The 20,122-nt window shown below is 37.4% G+C and overlaps 1 protein-coding gene and 1 pseudogene across 1 annotated transcript; both read right to left on the reverse strand.

Annotated features, from left to right (window-relative positions):
- Window positions 1-246: 246 nt before the first annotated feature.
- Window positions 247-8,422, reverse strand: LOC137491467 (uncharacterized; annotated as a pseudogene).
- A 2,933-nt stretch (window positions 8,423-11,355) lies between these two features.
- LOC137491267 (uncharacterized) lies at window positions 11,356-16,720 on the reverse strand. Its single transcript, XM_068220436.2, has 3 exons — window positions 16,575-16,720; window positions 16,088-16,225; window positions 11,356-13,232 (listed from the first exon to the last, which is right to left on the reverse strand). Exons 2-3 carry the CDS (start codon window positions 16,158-16,160, stop codon window positions 12,259-12,261), a joined length of 1,047 nt encoding a protein of 348 aa, XP_068076537.2. The 5' UTR covers window positions 16,161-16,225; window positions 16,575-16,720; the 3' UTR covers window positions 11,356-12,258.
- Window positions 16,721-20,122: the final 3,402 nt, after the last annotated feature.

The following is a 20,122-nucleotide window of genomic DNA, read 5'->3' on the forward strand; positions in this document are numbered from 1 at the left end:
TAAACAGAAATTAAATGCTGCCTAACACCTTTTAGGCAAAAAATACTTTAGTTACTGGATTGATAAATAATTTTTCTCTGTAAGTATGGAGTTACATTGCTATTTTTAAGAAACCAAAAACACAGCTTTGTTATTAGACGCTGAACAGACACAGATACACATCTGTCATTATTCAAATAAATGCTATAATTAATTTATTCAAATACATGTAATGTAACTGTAACGTGGAGACTGACACGGAGGGATCCATTTTGCAGTATTTATTAAGTCACACTTAAACATCAACACCTCGCACGGCTGTGCGAACATACAACATACAACTCAACGATGATTAGCAGATAACAGAGGCAGAGTGATTACCAGGCTTGTGTCAAGGGCAGGCAGCGTGATTCAGAGTCCGTGTCACAGGCTTTAGTCAGGGGCAGGCAGCGAGAATCAGAGTCCGTGTAAGCAGGCTTTGGTCAAGGGCAGGCAGAAGACAGAGCAGAGTCGAGAAACGGGCTGAAGTGGTAAACGGGAGATCAGGCAGGATAGACCGCTCAGAAATGCTGGCCGGGGCTAAACAAGACTTCGCAGAGAACTGGAGTTGGAGTGTGGCTTATATAGGAGCGTGGGTCGTTAACTGGATTCAGTTCAGGTGTGTGCACGATCAGTCTAGGTGGATGATGTAATGCTTAGAAGTCCGGGGATGGCGGTCTCTGCTGGCCAGCGAGGGGAATGACTGGGACCGAGTCGGTGACAGTAACACACTTTATCTGTGTCTAATTCAAAGCAAGCAAAATGCTAGACACATGTCCTGTAACCGATGAAAATAACCGTCAATTTTAGACTGAAATAATTTCACTGACTTGTCTCAATTATAAAACTGAGACGATATTACCAATATTATTTATTACTGCTACTGACTGTAGTATTATTTTTATGATTAGTATTATTGTTGTTGCTGTTGGTTTTAAAAAATTATTGATGTCTATTACTTATCTACATGTTTTCCAGAATACCAGGAAAAATAATATTAATGTAAATGTAATAATAATATTACTATTACAATTCATAGACCAATAGCTTTAATCGACCAATTATGAAAAACTATATCTATTGCTTTAACTCAAGTTTTATTTTTATGTTTGTTAGTCGATTTCAAATTAACACATTGCTTGTGTTTATGTGAACAATTACTCCATCCAAGTTAATCCAGTGGAAAACAAAATGTTTGTTTTAGTAATTTTTTTATCAAAATCTGAACATTTGCTTACGCTCCAAATATAGATTTGTACTGGTTTCTTGTTATGTATTCATTATGTGAAGTTGTTGCAGTTTATCAGTTTTGTAATAAAAAAAAAATTGTCTCACACTCAATTATTGCCCTGCTATCAATAACAACTTTAAAATTGTCAGCACTGCATGTAAAATGACCATAAGTACTGTGAAAATGTCCTTGGTCCATTACCTTAAATAAATATTTCACAGGAGGGCCCTCAACTGTAGTTCATGCTACAACGCAGTAAAATCTTCAGAGTAAAATTTACTCAGTTAAGAGAATATTTGGTCCCTCTCTAAATTGAGCAAAATTTACTCAGCAGCAGAGTTAAAGTTAATGAGACAATGATGGGGCTAATTAAGTAATGATTGAGCACCGATGGTGAACACCTGCTGTTAATAAGCAGAAACAGAGAAGAGAAACACAAAACTACGGCTGTTTCTCAATTCCAAGAACGCAGAGAACGGACTTGTGAGTAAAAAATAAGAGACTTTAAAATTTTAGGTCAGCTATTCCTTTAAGCTATGTACTCTGAAGATATTTCTATTTTAAACAAAATATATTCACTAACACTCATCTGGCAAATCAAAGGCAATCTTCAATCAGCAATGACCACAGATGGGTGGTGTCCACAGTGGTAACAGAAATAACTGTACATATACTGCCTGAGAGCACTGAAGTGGTAGAATGCTTTTCTCAGTGTTGTGTGTCACTGTAGTCCCAGAATGAGATTCTATAGTGCGCAGCATTCTACCAACAACAATGTGATTCTGCAAAAAAAATACAGAATGTACCTTTAAACATGTTGTTTATATGTTATGTTGCGAGTAGAGAACATAGCGGGATGGAAAGAAAGACCCTGTTGTTATAATTGTGGAATCCAGAATTGTAGTCCTGAAAACTAACTAATTTCTGCAAACTGGGCATGCCTTGGCATAAACGGAAATACCTAAAAGAAAACGCATCAACACAAATTGGTTGGCATACAAAAAATACATAGAGATTATATACAGTATATATAAGAGATATATTTAATAACATAGAACCCCTTACCTCTATTCTGCCGAAACATCCCATAAACAGTTGCTTGTGTTATAACCACAAAAGCATTGCTAAGATGGGGAGGACATGACCCTGGGCAGTATGGACAGGTTGTTTCTGATGGTATAAAGGTTTCTGGAATGGGTTTTTCTGTTTTGGTGATTTCAAGTGGAATGTCTTCCGGTAATCTTTTGCAATTCCACAAGTAATTGGTCATTGTGATCATAGTACTCTGTTAAAAGGCCAAATGCTCATCCATACCGACATTCCCAATGATGCACTCCTCAATATCTTCTATATCCTCTGGGGCTTCTGGTGCGTTTTTCAACAAATAAGGATGCTCCCAATAAATCCACCACATACACATGTATCTGTGGACACAACTGATACTGTCCTTTAAACCGATGCACTTGGAGTGCCATTTTCCCAATTGTTTGTCAAATGTGGAAACTGTCCTTCCAAACTTACACCAGGTGTCCTTCTCCCCAGAGTACACTAAGAAAAATAGATATCTCTGTGACAGATTGTGTACCTCCAAGAAAATAGGAAACATACTGTCTACTTCGTGTGAGCAAGCATGTTGGTAAAGTTCCAAACATTCCTCTTGCCTAGACTTAGAAAGGAGTCCCTTTTCAAACATCTCCTTTACGGTTTTCTCTTGTAGTGCTGGTGGTGGAATGTATGCACTGGTTTTCTTGGTCCGCTCTAAGTGGTGGCATTCTTTCCCTGGGTTTCCACTTTGAGCAGCTATGGCTATATAGTCTCTGCATTCCTCCACTTCACAATCCTAGAGCTGTGATGTTAATGTCTTTTGGACATGTATTGGCAATCTGATACCATGGGATTGCTTTGTGGTCACATAAATCCCATTTTTGGGTCAATGCACAACATTGGTTCTTGCAGAGCATGTTGTTCCTTTTTATGCCGTAATAGGTTTAAGTTTGTGCTAAATGTGATACCATATTTATGGCAAATTTTGTTTGCTTTGCAACCTCTTTATCTTCAGGTTGTTTCTTTTCTAAGAATAATAATACATGTCATAGTGTGATTAACATAATTATAATGTGTTATTGTGTCATTACTTCAGTTGGGTTAGAAACATAAATGTACTCACCAGATGTTGTTGTTGGCACCATCAGACCTGTAGTTGCAGAGAAAGGGAATTATACAGTTGAAAAATGCAATTTCACTCATTAAGCTTAAAGGATTTAGAATATTTATAATAGCCTACCATGTTTATGCAAGTGTGTTTTAAAATCTACAGATCTGCATATTATTTTGGCACATTTAGGACAATGCCAGTGACTCCTTGTGCCAAGTTTCCGATCTGGACAGTGGCATGGTATAGTAAATTTGTCTTTGAACACAGGATGTTTTGAATATCAAATTAGTCAAAAGACTTCACCTCAACACTTAAATTAAAACTTGGCAAAAGTCAAAAAATGACTTAATGACCCCTTAAAATGTCTTGATAAAACCCTGGTAACTTTTCCATCGTTCATTTTTTTTTTTTTACCAAAGAATATCTTCTCCTAAATTAAAATTGCCAACTTTGTTTAAAAATATTTCATGACCTTTTCCCATTCTGTTGAGTTCTCCTCTTGTAAAAGCTTTTTAACTATTTTGACTCTAAGACAATTCTTCCTTTGTTTAATATCAATTAATCCTATCCCTCCTTCTTCTGCTGCTCCTATTATTCTATTGTAAGCAATTCTTGGGGGTTTCCCCTCCCATAAAAAATCTTGAACACACTTTTTCAATCTCCCTTCTATCCAACATGGCATTTCTGTTATATATAATTTATACCATAGCTTTGATGTTATTAAAACATTTAATATTAAGGCTTTCCACTTTAAGCAAAGTTCTCTCATCCTCCAAAAATTTAATCTTGATTCTATTCCTCTTATTAGATCATCCCATATCTTTTCTGTTGCTTTTCTTTAGTTTTTTCCAATTCAAATTCCTAAAATTTTCAGTTCTTCTACTTCTCTAAATTGGAAACAATCTGTTAAAATATCTGCTTTACCAAACCTCATATATTGTTTTATTTTAATTTATTTTGCTTCCTGTTCCCTTACAAAACTCTTGTACTTTTTCATGGCTTCTTTTACACTCTTTTTCTCCTTCACTATTATTGTTGTATCATCAGCATACTGGTATATTTTTCCTTCGTCCTCCTCTTCTTCTATTTTTATTCCTTTAATTTTAGTTTCTTGTTTTATTGCTAACCCTAAAGTTTCTGCGACTAGGGAATATAATTGCGCTGAAAGAGGACATCCTTGTCTAATTGATCTTGTAATTTTAAAACATTTTTTAAATTCTGTTAAAAAAAACGTTACATTTTACTTTTGTTAAAGCCCCTTTATATAAAATTTTTCGTCAATTAATAAAATTCTCTCCAAATCCAAATGTTTTGAGTACATCAAATAAATAAGTATGTTCTACTAAGTATTCCTTTTAAAATATATTTAAAAACACTATAAATTCATTTCTTATTCCATCTATACCTGGACTTTTCATTTTATGTAGTTGATTTATTGCAATTTCAATCTCTTCTTCTTCTATTTCTCTGTCACATTCTTTATTTTCATCTTTTTCTAGTTTTACTTTTATAAAATTTAGAATCTTCCCTTCTTTTTCTTCAATACCCTTTGCTTTATTTGATATTTTGTGTTTTTCCACCATATCCTTTTATCATCATCATACATTCTATTTTCTTTTTCTCTATTATTTCTTAGATTTTTAAACATAATCTTCATTTTTTTTAAATGGTTGTGTTTAAAATCCAAGTCCCTGGTCCTTTTTGTATGTTTTCTATATTCACTTTAAAATGCAAGAGCTTATGATCACTAAAACTGTTCTCTTCATACTGTATGTTTTCTATAAAATTTTCAAAATTTCTAGTACATAAAATAAAATCTATTCTCATTTGACATATAAAATTCCCCACAAACTCTCTTTTTTCTCTGTTCCTCTCCCTCCATATATCTACTAAACTATTTTCCTTTATTAACTCATTTAGTTCCTTTCTTCCTATATCCGATTTAAAAACCATTCCATCAGCCATATCTTGTTGTCTAAAAACAGTATTAAAATCTCCCATCATTATTATTTCTTTAAAACCTTTAATACTTTATTTAAAACCTCAAAGGACTTTTTTTGTCTTGATCTTCTGTTGGTGCATGTATATTTTCATCGTTTTCTTCATCTTCTTTCAGTCCCCTTAACACTTCATACCTATTTACATATTTAGCTCTGTTTTTTGTTCAAACTTTTTTCTTTGCCATATCCAAATTTGGTTTTACCTTAAAAGTTCTTCTTCTTAAAAATCCTCTTTCCACTTTGTTCTTATCCATATTTTCCATCCTTGTTTCTTCATCATTTGCCATTCCTTCAGCTTGACCAGTCTTATTTAGTTCCTCTTTTTCCACAGTGCTTAAAAAAAGTTTTAAAACTGTCCAATATGTCTATTTGTGACCACTGTTCATCTTGTCCTGATAACTGTACTTCATTCTCTTCATTTTCATTTTCTCCTTCCTTTTTTTCATTGTTATTCATTTCCTCCTTCATTGTCTTTTCTTCTACTTCATTCACTATTCTCATTTGACATATAAAATTCCCCACACTCTCTTTTTTCTCTGTTCCTTCCCCTCCATATATCTACTGAACTATTTTCCTTTATTAACTCATTTAGTTCCTTTCTTCCTATATCCGATTTAAAAACCATTCCATCAGCCATATCTACTTCATTCACTTCATTCACTGTTCATCTTGTCCTGGGGTTCTTCGTAGGTGGATAACTCAGTTAGCAAGATTTGGTTAATGATGATTTGACACGATCCAGGATTATTTTGTTCTTCAAAACTCTTCTGAGAGTTGTTGTCATAGCTACAGTTCTGATAGCTCAAACCTGCTAGGGAGCAATTGCTTAGGTGTTGCTAGGCGGTTGCTAAGGTGTTGCTAAGTGGTTGCTAGGGTGTTACTAGGCGGTTGCTAATATGTTAATAGGTGGTTGCTAAGCTGTTGCTAGGCAGTTGCTAAGGTGATACTAGGCGGTTGCTAAGGTGTTAGATGGTTGCTGGGTGGTTGCTTGGCGGTTGCTAAGCTGTTGCTAAGGTATTGCTAGGCAGTTGCTAAAGTGTCGCTAGGCGGTTGCTAAGGCGTTGCTAGGCATTTGCTAAGGTGTTGCTAGGTGGTTGCCAAGGAGATGTTAGATGGTTGCTAAGGTGTTGCTAGGCAGTTGCTAAGGTGTTGCCAAGCGGTTGCTAGAGTGTTGCTATGAGGTTGCTAAGGTGTTGCTGGATGGTTGCTAAGGTGTTGCTAGGTGGATGCTAAGCTGTTGTTAGATGGTTGCTAAGGTGTTGCTAGGTGGTCTCTAATTTTTTGCTAACCAGTTGCTAAGGTGTTGCTAGGCGGTTGCTAGGTGTTGCTAGACAGTTGCTAAGGTGTTGCTAGGTGGTTGCTAAGGAGTTGTTAGGTGATTGCTAGGCGGTTGCTAAGGTAATGCCAAGCGGTTGCTATGGTGTTGCTAGGCGGTTGCTGAGGTGTTGCTGGGTGGTTGCTAAGGAGTTGCTAGGTGGGTACGAAGGCGGTTGCTAAGCTGTTGCTAGGCGGTTGCTAAGGTGTTGATAGGCAGTTGCTAAGATGTTACTAGGTGGTTGCTAAGGTGTGGTTAGGCGGTTTCTAAGGTGTTGCTAGGTGGTTGCTAAGGTGTTGCTAGGTGGTTGCTAAGGTCTTTATATGTGGTTGCTAAGGTGTTGTAAGGTAGTAGCTAAAGTGTTGCTAGGCATTTGCAAGGTGTTTCTAGGCGGTTGCTAAGGCATTGCAAGGTGGTTGCTACATGATTGCAAGGTGTTGATAAGCTTTCTCAGAAAATATGAAAAAAGTTTTTTTTAAGTAATTACAGAGATGGCAAAAGCATCTTGCTATATTAAAGTTATTACAAGACAGAGAGGGGGAGGGTTTTGAGAAGAGGGAGGAGAAAGTAGAGTGGGGATAGCAGAGGTATAGGGGCAGGGTACGTAGCTGGTGGATCTTTGTAGTCCTTTATCGGAGGAGGGGATTATGAAGGGACAGGAAGTGGTCATGTGCAGATTTGAATGGCAGACCATGCAGGAAAGATTACAGCATTCTAAGAAAACTCTGTTGTAAAGATCAGTATCCATGGCCCCCCAGTAGGGACACTGATTCCACTGAGTAATGCGTATAACCGAATAATAATCAATGTCAGCACCTGATAGGATGAGGTTCTTGATGGTGTTGGAGGAGGGGGCCGTGTGGAAGAAATGTGAGTAGGGAGGGTGGACTGTTGGGAAGGGTTACTAATGCAGGTGGGTGCTTGATGAAGGGATGTAGAGGAGAAGAGGTGAGGATACTGAAAGAGGGGAAATAAGAAGGGAGAGGAAGGACTTGTAGAGAAAGACTGGGTAGAAATAAGCTGGCTTGAAGAGTGAGGGAGGTTAGAAGGGAAAGAGATTTAAGGAGGGTTGAGAGTGGAATGGATGACTGGAAGAGTAGGGCTGGAGTTTTCACTGGAATGTGGAGCTGGAGGCCAAGGAAGGGGGGTGGTAAGTCCGAGATTGGCGTCATTATCCGGTGGATTATCCATGTTTTGGAATGTTTTGGTTGATGCAGTTTGTCTTGTTCTGAGGGATTGTTTTTTATTGCTTAGTTGCTTTTTTTGATGGTCCGAGGAGATTTTGTGAATGCGGAGCTGTGGTGGGGATAAGGATAGGGGATGTGGCGGGAGCGAGCGGTTCTGCTGTCCTGAGGGGGTGGAGTTGGTGACGAGATGGTTTCATAGAGTTTCAGTAATTTTGTTTTATTGCAGCGACTGGGGATGGAGATTCCGGCATTTATGAGGGTCTGGTGGAGTTCGGTTATTGTTATCTTGTTGGAAGTGAGGGATGATGATCTTGCGGAGGCGCATTAAGAACCTGGAGAAGGTGGGTGGCGATTTGGAGTGGCAGGAGATGGAGATTGTGTCCTTGCTGAAGTAGAGCAGATAGGCCTTCGGTCTCTTATTGGAGGGTTGGTATCGAGTCGGCTTCCAGGCTGAGCTTGGTGTTGTTGAGCTGGGGCTGGTGTTTCTAGGAGAGCAGAGATTTCGTTCCTGTCCATGTTGCTGTAAATGATGTGAGAGTAGATTTAATGCTGCTATTTCTTATTTTTGCTGTTGTTGTATTGCTGCTGTTGTTGAATTGTAATAGTCAGATGATGGTAGTAGAATTGTTGATGGGTTGTAGAGAGATGTTAAACTTTAGAAGCTTGTGAAGGAGCTGGCGCAGTCCTGTCAAGAGCTTTCATCGGAAAACGAAGATAAGGGAGTTATTTTTTGCTAGGCTTCTAGTTTGTGAAACTTCACTAAATGTAGGCTGCCATTCAGACTTAATTGTTGATAACAAGAATTCAATTGTTGATTTCAACAACTAAATTGCTACTAGTAAAAATTGGTTTGTCCTTCACACACTTCTCCTTCACTGTTACATCCTCTCTTCCCTCACACACACAGTTCTCACTTCTTGATGTAAATAGTGCAGCAAAAACACTCTGTTCCAATATACATCCTGCCTAGGTGAGATCTTGCCTGTCGCCACCAGCCCAACGCCCCTACTCCCTCTAACCCCTGGCTGTCGGATGGTCTGGGAAAATAGTTAGTTTTAGGGTTAGGACATGTTCTGTGATAACATTGAACAGCACCCAGGGCAACAGAGAGAGCATGGCACAAATCAAAAGCCTCCACTGACCTTCTTAGCAAGTACCAAAGCCAGCTGGCATCATTAGCCTCCCAACTCCATTCGGCCAAAACCCCATACTACCATTACAAAATTAACACCACTTCAGACGTCCACAAACTATTCAAGACATTTTATACTTTGCTCTGTCCTTCTCGATCAACTCCTTATCAGCTGGCCTCCTTCTTTACACAAATAAACACTCAAATTAGCAGTCAAACAACACCCTCTGAAGAAAAAGTCAATCTCTTCCTTCACTCCACACTGGCACATTTCCAAACCCTTTTAAGCAGATGTAATGAAGGCCAGCTAGTGAACTGCTTACTCATCTACATACATCACCTTCCCTGCAACTCCACACATTCAATATTATTTCTCAATCAAGCTGGGATCATCCACCATTACCCCATGTAGTTCGGTAAGAAATCTTAGGGTGATACTGGATGATCAGTTGTCCTTCAAAGAGGACATTGCTAACACAGCTCCATCATGTAGAGCTGCACTTTTCAACATCAGAAAATCAGACTCTTCTTAACAGATCATGCCATGCTGCACAACTTTTAGTGCCAACTCTTGTCATTTCAAGGCTGGATCCCGACAGTGCTCTTCTAGCTGGATTCCCATCCTGCACCCTTAATCCTCTACAGATGCTCCAGAATGCCGCAGCTCATCTGGTCTTCAATGAGAGCCCATGTAACTCCTCTCTTTATCTCCCTATATTGGTTACCGCACGAGGCTCTTGTCAAGTTCAAATCACTGGCACTGCACCCTCTTACCTCCACCTACAGCTGAAGGTCTACATCCCCTCTAGAAGCCTCCAATCTGAGCTATAAATCACTTTTCAAAACCTTTTCATTGACTGTTTCATGTTGAAGGAATGTCTTCTTGTAACATTTGTTGTACAATAGTAACAAACTTACAAGATATTTTACCACATGAAATTACAAAGCAGTCTGTTAATGACTTACACTGAGCATAATGGTATGGGGCGTGGGCCCGCCCTCTATGGCAACTGCTCATTAGAAGACAGTGCCATTGGGATAGAGCAAACCAGATTATTTTAAAACTTGATTTTTGCATTAGCTCGCTCATGCTTGCTGCTGCTCTCTCCCCCCTCTCGCCTTGCTTTCGGTCAATGCACAGCCACTCAATCAGGTCGCAAAAAACTTTCCATGCAACCTCTTAAAGTTTAGGAACCGCCGAAACTGCTAAAAAAACTTCTGCAAACCGACTCTCAGCAGAGTTTGTCACCCTGGTAACCCAGGACAATTTCCACTCACAAGCGAGTGAATCTTAAGGACGTCACTGAAGCTGAGTCACCAATCCATCAGGAACGCCGTGTTTTGTAGAGGCCAGTTGGCAAAAAAACTCAAACAAATGTCATCTCTTGCTCATCTGGTGCAAATTGATCTTAAGCAGATGAAGATAAGTCAAATCTTTGCTTTTGTGGTTTCTCAGGTGTGATTCTAAGTTCTAGTAGTAAGAGATTAAATTAATTTGGGACGGTTGTCCACTCATTTTGCACAAGCACCACAATTGAGAACCATTACTCTGATAAGAGGATAAGCATTCTAGGTTGCATAGGAGTACATTGCAACAGCCAGTTGATGAAAAAGGGTTGGGGCTTCCTGAGCATTTATTTCATTATTACACCTTCAGTCTGAGACATCTCACGCACTAGTCCATGCCTCCTGAGAAAGCTCCATCTCAGTTTATGGTGGAACAAGCCATCCTACTTCCCCTTCCACCACTACAATATCTATCTATTCATCTATTTATTTATTTTATTTTGTTAATGTGTTATTTAAAATATAAAAAAATTTACTGACAGAATTTTAGGTGCAGGCTAGGACGGTCTCTGCCATTTGCAGGTAACGTTGTCCTTTTGGCTTCATAGTATATGGACCTTCCACATGCAGTGGGACGGTTTGCTGCTGAATGTGACATGGCAGGGAAAGAAACAGCATCTCTAGGTCAGAAACCATGGTGCTTGACGAAAAAGGTGGCCATCTCCAGATTGGAGGAAAGTCCTTACCCCAAATGAAGTTCAAGTATCTGCGTTTTTTTTTTCATGAGCAATGGAATGTAAGATTTAAAGATGGATCAGTGCAGCAGCAGCAGTAATGTAGTTAATGTGATTGTTGTGTTGAAGGAGCTGAGACAAAAGGCAGTGTTCTCAGTTTACTGCTCAATCTAGGTTCCTACTCTCACCTATGGTCATGACTGAAAGGAAAAGATCTTGGACGCAACTGGACACATTTTACAAAAAGTGTTATGCTTGTTTGAGTCCCAACATAAAAGAGAGATGAGCCAACAAAATAGCCTGAATGCAAATTATTTATTATAAAATGTAACTCGTAGAACAATCAATCAAAGCAACCAACAAATGTTTAGGGATAATAATGAAGATAAAGACTTAGGATATAAATCACAACAACACATAAGGTTAAAGAGTCAATGAGATGGCAGGTCTTGACATGATGACTCCTGAGAAGCCACAGCGGCCTGGAGTAGCTAGCACAACAACTTTTTATATACCCATTAATGAGTAATGCAGGCAATCTGGAGTTTTGGGATCATCACAGTATATTAATATTGTAAAACTGAATACCTGTCGGTCTGCCCAAATCATAAAATATTCATCAAGATCGTATTCTACTCAAAAAAGTAAATGTAGTAAACTAGAAAGAATCTTGAACCTAAAAGTAAAGAAACTTTTCTAATAAAGATGCAACACAGGACAAATGAATGGACTTTCTTCCTAGTGATTTTTCTCATTCAGGGAGTCAGACAGAGAACATCATCCAAAGCAACACTAGCTACATGAATACACTGGAGAGTGGAGTACAGATGCATCCAATCTTCTTCTGTTTTCAGATGTGTTAACTGATTAAACCTCTTGTCACAGTGTGAAAACTTGTACGGTCTCTCCAGTGTGAATCGTCTGGTGCAGTTTTAATTTGAGCTGTAAGAAAAGTCTTCTCACACTTAAGCACATATACTCTCTCACATCATTGTGGATCTTTATGTGTTCATTTAGGTTTGCTGATCTGTTGAAACTCTTCCCACATTGAGTTCATGTGAATGGTTTCTCTCCAGTGTGGGTCTTCATGTGTTTATTAAGGTCTGATGTGTTGCTGAACTCATCCCACACCGAAGCTGCGGTCACAGTAGTTTGAGCATGCAAAATTTTGTTGTACGACGCTGTGAAAAGGGGCAGGATTAAACAACATGATTAAACATGAATGGTTTCTCTCCTGTGTGGCGCATTATGTGTCGATTAAGGGACGATGAGTGGCTGAAACTCTTCCCACACTGAGTGCATGCAAATGGTTTCTCTCCAGTGTAGATCTTCATGTGTTTATTAAGGAGTGATGAGCAGTTAAAACTCTTCCCACACTGAGTGCATGCGAATGGTTTCTCTCCAGTGTGGATCTTCATGTGTTTATTAAGGAGTGATGAGCAGTTAAAACTCTTCCCACACTGAGTGCATGTAAATGGTTTCTCTCCAGTGTGGATCCTCATGTGTATATTAAGGGATGATGATTGGCTGAAACTCTTTCCACACTGAGTGCATGTGAATGGTTTCTCTCCAGTGTGGATCCTCATGTGTATATTAAGGGATGATGATTGGCTGAAACTCTTCCCACACTGAGAGCATGTGAATGGTTTCTCTCCAGTGTGGATCCACTTGTGGTGATTAAGGTGTGATAAACAGCTAAAACTCTTCCCACACTGAGTGCATGCGAATGGTTTTTCTCCAGTGTGGATCCTCATGTGTATATTAAGGGATGATGATAGGCTGAAACTCTTCCCACAATAAGTGCAAGTGAATGGTTTCTCTTTAGTGTGGATCCTCATGTGTTGATTTAAGTTTGATGATTGGCTGAAACATTTCCCACACTGAGTGCATGTGAATGGTTTCTCTCCAGTGTGGATCCTCATGTGTAGATTAAGAGATGATGATTGGCTGAAACTCTTCCCACACTGAGTGCATGTGAATGGTTTCTCTCCAGTGTGGATCCTCATGTGTAGATTAAGGGATGATGATTGGCTGAAACTCTTTCCACACTGAGTGCAGGTTAAACAATTCTTGTCTCTCCTTTTCAAAATACCATCAGTCTGTAAATGAGTTTTTTCCTCAATTTTGACATGATGTTCCTCCTCTTTACTCTCCTCATTCTCTTCAATTAGGTCTGAAATAAATAAATAAAATTTTAGTTTTCATTAAGTCTTAAAAAATCTCATCAAAAGCTGAATAGTGAAAAGACACTGGAAACATTGGCTACACACACTGTCATTTTCATGCACATTAAATGTAAAATATATAAGATCATGTTTTGTTCGGTCCATTAACATGTTCACATTTAAGCACATTTAATTCATCTTTATTTATCTAGTGCTTTTACAATGTAAATTATGTCAAAGTCGCCTAACATAGAAGTTTTAGTAAATTGAAACCGTGTCAGTTCAGTTTTCAGAGTTCCTTACATAATTGATCATAAAAGTAATTTTGGTCATTGATAAGACACAGATTTGAAAGCTGTAAATGGCCTAATTTTATTCGTATATATTCATAATAACAAAATGTTTTTTCTAAAATTTGTAAAGCAGACAGGAAATACTTGTTTATTCTTTGCCTGAGTGGTAAATGCATCAGAAAAAATTTCTGGGGTAAAAGCTAAAAAAACAGCTGAATATTTGCCTCACAGACATGAGACACACCTGTACAGCATCTGCCTAAAGGCTGAAATGTGCACCTTTCCCATTGTGTGCTGTTGGGACTTTTTCATCAATTCTGGGGTGATTTTGAGGCTTAGTTTGGAAAAAAACTTGCAAAGCCATAACAGCATATAATCATGCATTTATGATTTTTGGTAATTCCTGTGACAACAGTCAACATTGTTTAATTGATCTCCACCTATGGGACGGCTAAAAGGAAATGGGTGAGTGAAAGAAGAGGAGAGTTGAAGAGGCCAGCATTATGTGGTGTGCGGAAGAAAGAGAAGTTGACTGAACTGTTGCTTTGTGGGGACAAGTAGAGCAGGGGTGGCTGGCCGGTCAGAATCGGCAGGCTAGCGCAGCAGCTCAATTGAATATACTGGGGTAAAATAAATGCTCATATTACAAAGACATGGCGGGGAAAAATGTAATGTAATGCAGTGCTTCTTGTACAGATATCACTCAAGCAGTGGAGATTGCTGATTTCTAAAGAAAACAGACCTTAAACACGCAGATTTTTGCTTTGGCATACAGTGTACCGGAAGCGCTTAACCCAGGTTACTGGCAAATTAAAAGTCCTATTAGCATGCTTCGACATATACCCTATTATTGCACAGCCAATTTACACAAACTGACTATAGAAACACTATTCTGGTTTTCCAACATCTGTAATGAAGAGGCCCCACTTTGGTTACTGATGAAACAGCACACGTCTAATCCAGTGTCATTACGCTCACTACTTTGTGCTTTCATTCCAGTTTGTGGTGTTTGTTCACCAAAAATAAGAATTAATGAAAAAAAAAAGAGAAAGTGTATTATTTTGTTCAAATTGCTGAATGCTACTGTTGTTGCAGTTCAGCTGTAATTGTGTGTGTTCTGTACATATGCCTGTGATTAATTGTTTACAGGGAGCGCCGCTGGGTTATAGGAGGTGCAGTGATCAAGAAAGATAATGAAGTGTGAGACAGTATCATGCTGCTGTAAAACCACTAAAGAATAATAAATCCTTTTTGCTTTGTTTAAAACATTCTAGTGCCATGTTCCAGTAAAGATCCAACGTATTTCCACTACCGGACACAACACAGTTAGTAAACAATATTTTACGAATAACCCAGTTATTAATGGATCACTCAGAATATGGTCACAATTCAGACCTCACTTTAATATTAAACAAGCATTGCCTTCTGCTCCTATTTTGTTAAATCCGTTATTCTCTTCCTCTCTTATAGATTCAGCATTCCAATTATGCTTTAGGAAGGGAGTTATCTGTGTTAAGGACCTGTTTAAAGATGGCACATTTATCTCATTTCAACAGTTAACAGACATTGAGATTCCCCAGTCAAATATTAGACTATTTTAAATACTTTTTTCCAAAATAAACTTTCTTTAAAATAAAAAACAAACGAGCAAATGATTTTAAAGTTTTAAAACTAAAATAAACTAAATCTATGCGCAACAATCTGTCCAGGTCTATGTCCTCAGCAGTAAATCCATGGTGCACGTTTAAACAAATGTTATTGTAAGCAAAATAATTAAACTATTATAATAAATAGAGTTAAAATGACCTTTTTGAATAAAAAGTTTAACATTTATTGAGATAAATTGTTGGTGATTGTATGGGTTTTGGCAAGATTATGTAACAAAACATGAACAAAGAAAAATAAAGACTTGTTTAAAAAAGATTTAAGACCTCACAACATTTCAGTAAATTTAAGACTTTTTAAGGCCTAAAATTTTAGATTTTGAAATTTAAGACATTTTAAGACCCTGCAGGTTATAGGGAATAGCCCTTGTAATTAGTTAATATAATTATGATGTCATTCTAACTCAGTTACTATCTGTGAGAACTAGTAACAACTACTAGAAACAACTTTAAACCCATAAAAAAGTTGATTAAAAAAAGGGGAATTGTGATCAACGTGACATATGCAAATGGAAAGTACTAAGCCAACACCATCACCGTAATAGCAGATATCTTTTATGAGAATAGAATAGGTCAAATATTGTCAGCTCAGACAAACTTTTTAAATTGATTGTTTTTATTTAGTGCCAGTGCTCATGGACGCTTTACAAACAGTAGGAGAACAAGAAACGCAATAACCTTAAGAAGGTAGAGAAAATGGGAGACTATTAAAACAGAAAAAGAATGACACGAGAACAAGTATAAAAGAAACTCATTCCTATCTTTAAATAAGTGCTTATGTGGATTTAGAAGAACTAGGCAGCACACCCAGGGCTGCAAGATGGATTTAATTTAGTATTCTTATCATTAAAATATATCTAAATGAGGATCAAATGACTGAGTTGGTGTTTGAGAGTGAAAACCAACCTGTTTGTTCCTGCTTGACTCTGAATGTTTCTTCAATCTTCACATCTTCACTCTCCTCTTTAATAAGCGCCATCTTTATAACAGTGTGGAGATCAGTCGCTTCAGCAGGAGATTTCCTCTGTGTTTGGACACTTTATTCTGTTTAAAATGAACAAAACAATGAACAGAAACAAACTTATCTTTAACATTTGCTTTAACAGTTTCTTTATATGAGAGTAATTAACAAAAACAAATCAGGTAAGTCTGAGCAAGAAACAATAGCCACAAATGAGCTGATTAAAACTAGTGACGTAACTACATGTCAGGATAAAAACAATATTTATAACCAAATAAACAAACAAACAAAAAACTGAATAGTTGTAAAGAAGCTTTTAAATTTGACTGAAGAACTTAATACAATGTTGAACAATGCATCCACACATATTTACATTTTATAATGTTAGCATTCAGATATTATTTGAGTGTAAATTCAAAATGTGCAACTCACCTTTTCTGTCTTCAATGAAGAAGTGGGATAAAAAAGGCCTCCGTGGGTTTTTCTTTGTAGGTTGTTGTTGGTAATAATCCCAATGTAGGAATCTACAATCGTAGTTTGTCCTCCAAAGTTGTTCTCTTACAGCTAAATCAGATAATGAAGCCTCCGTTAGGAACACGGAATATATAGATGCAACCCTGCTGAGCTACTGGATCTGGAATGTGATTGGATAAGACTCAATTGGCCCCCATTAAAGCTGGTATAGAGATGCAAATGAAATGAGCAGTGAAGACTCAGGACACATACAGTGGGGGATGGGAAGTTTAGCAGCTTTACAAACCAGTTTTACAGAGAAATAATGATGTATTGGGAAAATAAGTTGGCTTTAGCCATCATCATTTGTTTTGTTGCTGTTGTTTTATAGGACTATTGATGGAAGCTTTTTTATTGTGGCTGCTGCATTTTGTAGTTAATGCTGATACACTTATGTTGAGGTACTTTGATTTGAAACTCATTTTATTGTTTTTTTTTTCCCAAGCTGTTTTTTGTTTAAAGATGCAAATGAGCATTGAAGACTTAAATCACACTGATATCTCAACACACACAACTACATTCACTTATATAATAGTTATGTAAGTGATACTATTGTACTGTGATATATCATTATTTGTTAATAGAAACAATTTCTAATCTTCACAGTGAGGTTTTATTTGTGTCAAGTTCAGTCAATATATTAATATTAGCAATGTTTTAGTCATTTATTTATCACTGAACTTGTTCTTTATGTGAGTTTAGAGTCCTTTACTTCTCCTAAAGCACATGCAGCTCATTACTGCTTCCTGTAAACTGTCAACACACTCTTAACAGATCAATTATTTCTTTCCAAATGTGTCTATAAATTTTTATGATCAAAATGTAACTTGTTTCTGTGCCATTTTTTTTTTCTTTCCTTCGTTTTTTTACTTAAACAGAACATGTGTGAGCAGCTCATCTTTCTCGAAAGCCTCTTATTCACCTGATATGTAACAAAGATGTTTTTCTCTCTAATTATCAGTTGTGTTTGTGCATACAAATATGCATAGACATTCACAAAAGAATATATAAGATACTCTGTGACAAAACCTTTTTTAACACAGTAACGCGATCACATACTGTCTATTTTTTGCTACTTTTGGCCTTAGAAGATAATTGTTTGTACATTAATCACAAATGGATGAGACACACTGTAACTTCAAACTCATTTGTGTTAATTCCAGGTGCTGTGAAATGTTATGTACAAGCTGCAGAGGCAATCAGGTGTGAGTAAAGTGCCATATATCTGATCCAGTCCTCCAGCATCTTTTTTGCTTCAAATTAAAGTCTTTTACACTAAAATCATTATGAAGTTGCTCTTTTGTTGCTAATAATTGATTTATATTATCTGAAATATAACTAATTCTATTATATAGCTTTTTCTCTTAACCAGGAGAAGGAGGGAAAATGCACTCTCTCACTCAATGCAGTCGAATCAATGCGCAAAAAACAACATATTTAAGGTTACCAAGACACATATCACAGCAAGAGAGATCTGTTATGGTACAGGCACAAATCAAGCGACACAAAGAAACCAAGAAAGCAACTTTTAATCAGAAACTTTATATATATATATATATATATATATATATATATATATATATATATATATATATATATATATATATATATATATATATATATATATATAATTTATTCATTTTCTTGTCGGCTTAGTCCCTTTACTAATCTGGGGTCGCCACAGCGGAATGAACCGCCAACTTAACCAGCAAGTTTTTACACAGCGGATGCCCTTCCAGCCGCAACCCATCTCTGGGAAACATCCACACACACACACTCATACACTACAGACAATTTAGCCTACCCAATTCACCTGTACCGCATGTCTTTGGACTGTGGGGGAAACCGTAGTACCCGGAGGAAACCCACGGAAAAGCAGGGAGAACATGCAAACTCCACACAGAAACGCCTGTTGCTATACATATATATAGCAGCTGGGCATAGTTAATCTGAAAGCAAGTTGGGCCGCGCTCACACGAGTGTTTGTTCTTGCAAAATTCTTTCGTACAGCGCTGCAAAAAAGGGTGGGATAAAACAATATGATTAGACGTTACTAAAAGCGACTGATTGCTCCATATAGCCCATGTTTTGATCTTCTATTGGTCTTATGCACTCACGTGATGCGATGTCAAGCTTTTGTCTTACCTTTGTGGAGTCCACTATTAAATCTGTCATGCAGCTATATATTTATAATTAGAAAATAATTACATCACAAGTTAAATTATTGTATAGGGAGTTTATACTGGGTAATTCAATGACAAGAGTTCTCTTTCATATCTACACAATGCATAACTTTTAATGTGATTAACCTGCTCCACCAACACCAACTACAGCATTTCTCAGACTTCTGTTTCACTATGGTGTAATCACAGTGGTGAACGTCACATACAACAACAACTGCACTTAATCCTGTAACTTGTTTGCAACAATGAAATTTAAATATCTGTGTCACAGATTCATTTAAATAAATGACTCATCATCATGTGCAGTCGTCTTTATTAATAGCTGCCTAATAGTCCAGACCATTAACTGAATAGGACCGTTTTACATATATGAAACCTGTTAACAGGTATAGCTGTTCATCCCAATACCAACTTGATAGCCTAAAGCAAATTACATGAATAGGACCTGCCTAACATCTCTTAAGACAAATAAGCAAAGGTGTCTATAACAATACATGCTTGATTGCCCAGATCATTACATCTGAATGGTGCCTTTTAGTAAGCATAGTTCTTCACCAATACCAGTTTAATACCTCAAACAATTACACATATGTGAGGTTTCACAGTGTTGCAGTGGGTAGCACGATTGCCTCACAGCAAGAAGGTTGCTGGTTCGAGCCTCAACTGGGTCAGTTGGCATTTCTATGTGGAGTTTGCATGTTCTTGCTGTGTTTGTGTGAGTTTCCTCCGGATGCTCTGGTTTTCACAAAGTTCATAGACATGCGGTGTGTGTGAATGAGTTTGTATGCATGTTTCCCAGTAACGGGTTGCAGCTGGAAGGGCATCCGCTGTGTAAAGCATGTGCTGCTGGATAAGTTGGCAGTTCATTCCACTATGGTGACCCCTGATTAATAAAAGGACTAAGCTATAAAGAAAATGAATGAATATATGAGTAATATCACACGAGTATCAGTTTCTGTATTTCTATTTGTTGTAATGAACAGTTGTTGTTGCAATAAAAAATTAATAAATAAATTTAAAAAAAGCAGTGCGATGTGGCTCTCGAGAACATTTTGAGTGCCAGAAAATGTTGAAAAAAGCAGCTATGTCCAAAGTAGGAGCTGTTAAACCATGTAGTGGCTGCTTCTTGACCCTGTAGCCTATTCTCTTCATTTGCATTCAGCAGAAGAAACTCAAACAGGTAAAAATGTTTTTTTTTTTTTTATGTGAACTACCCCTTTAATGCTTCTGTAAGTAAAGGTAAATGAAATATTATTACTGAAGATATTGCTAAAGAATGGCAGA

This window comes from Danio rerio, chromosome 4 (assembly GCF_049306965.1).
Source record: "Danio rerio strain Tuebingen ecotype United States chromosome 4, GRCz12tu, whole genome shotgun sequence".
In the NCBI taxonomy this organism is placed as follows: domain Eukaryota; kingdom Metazoa; phylum Chordata; class Actinopteri; order Cypriniformes; family Danionidae; genus Danio; species Danio rerio.

Coding starts and splice junctions, on each gene's coding strand:
- LOC137491267 (XM_068220436.2), bottom strand. CDS start 16,160: ATGGCGCTTATTAAAGAGGAGAGTGAAGATGTGAAGATTGAAGAAACA. Junction 13,233..16,087: donor AGTCAAGCAGGAACAAACAG/GTTGGTTTTCAC, acceptor TATTTATTTCAG/ACCTAATTGAAGAGAATGAG.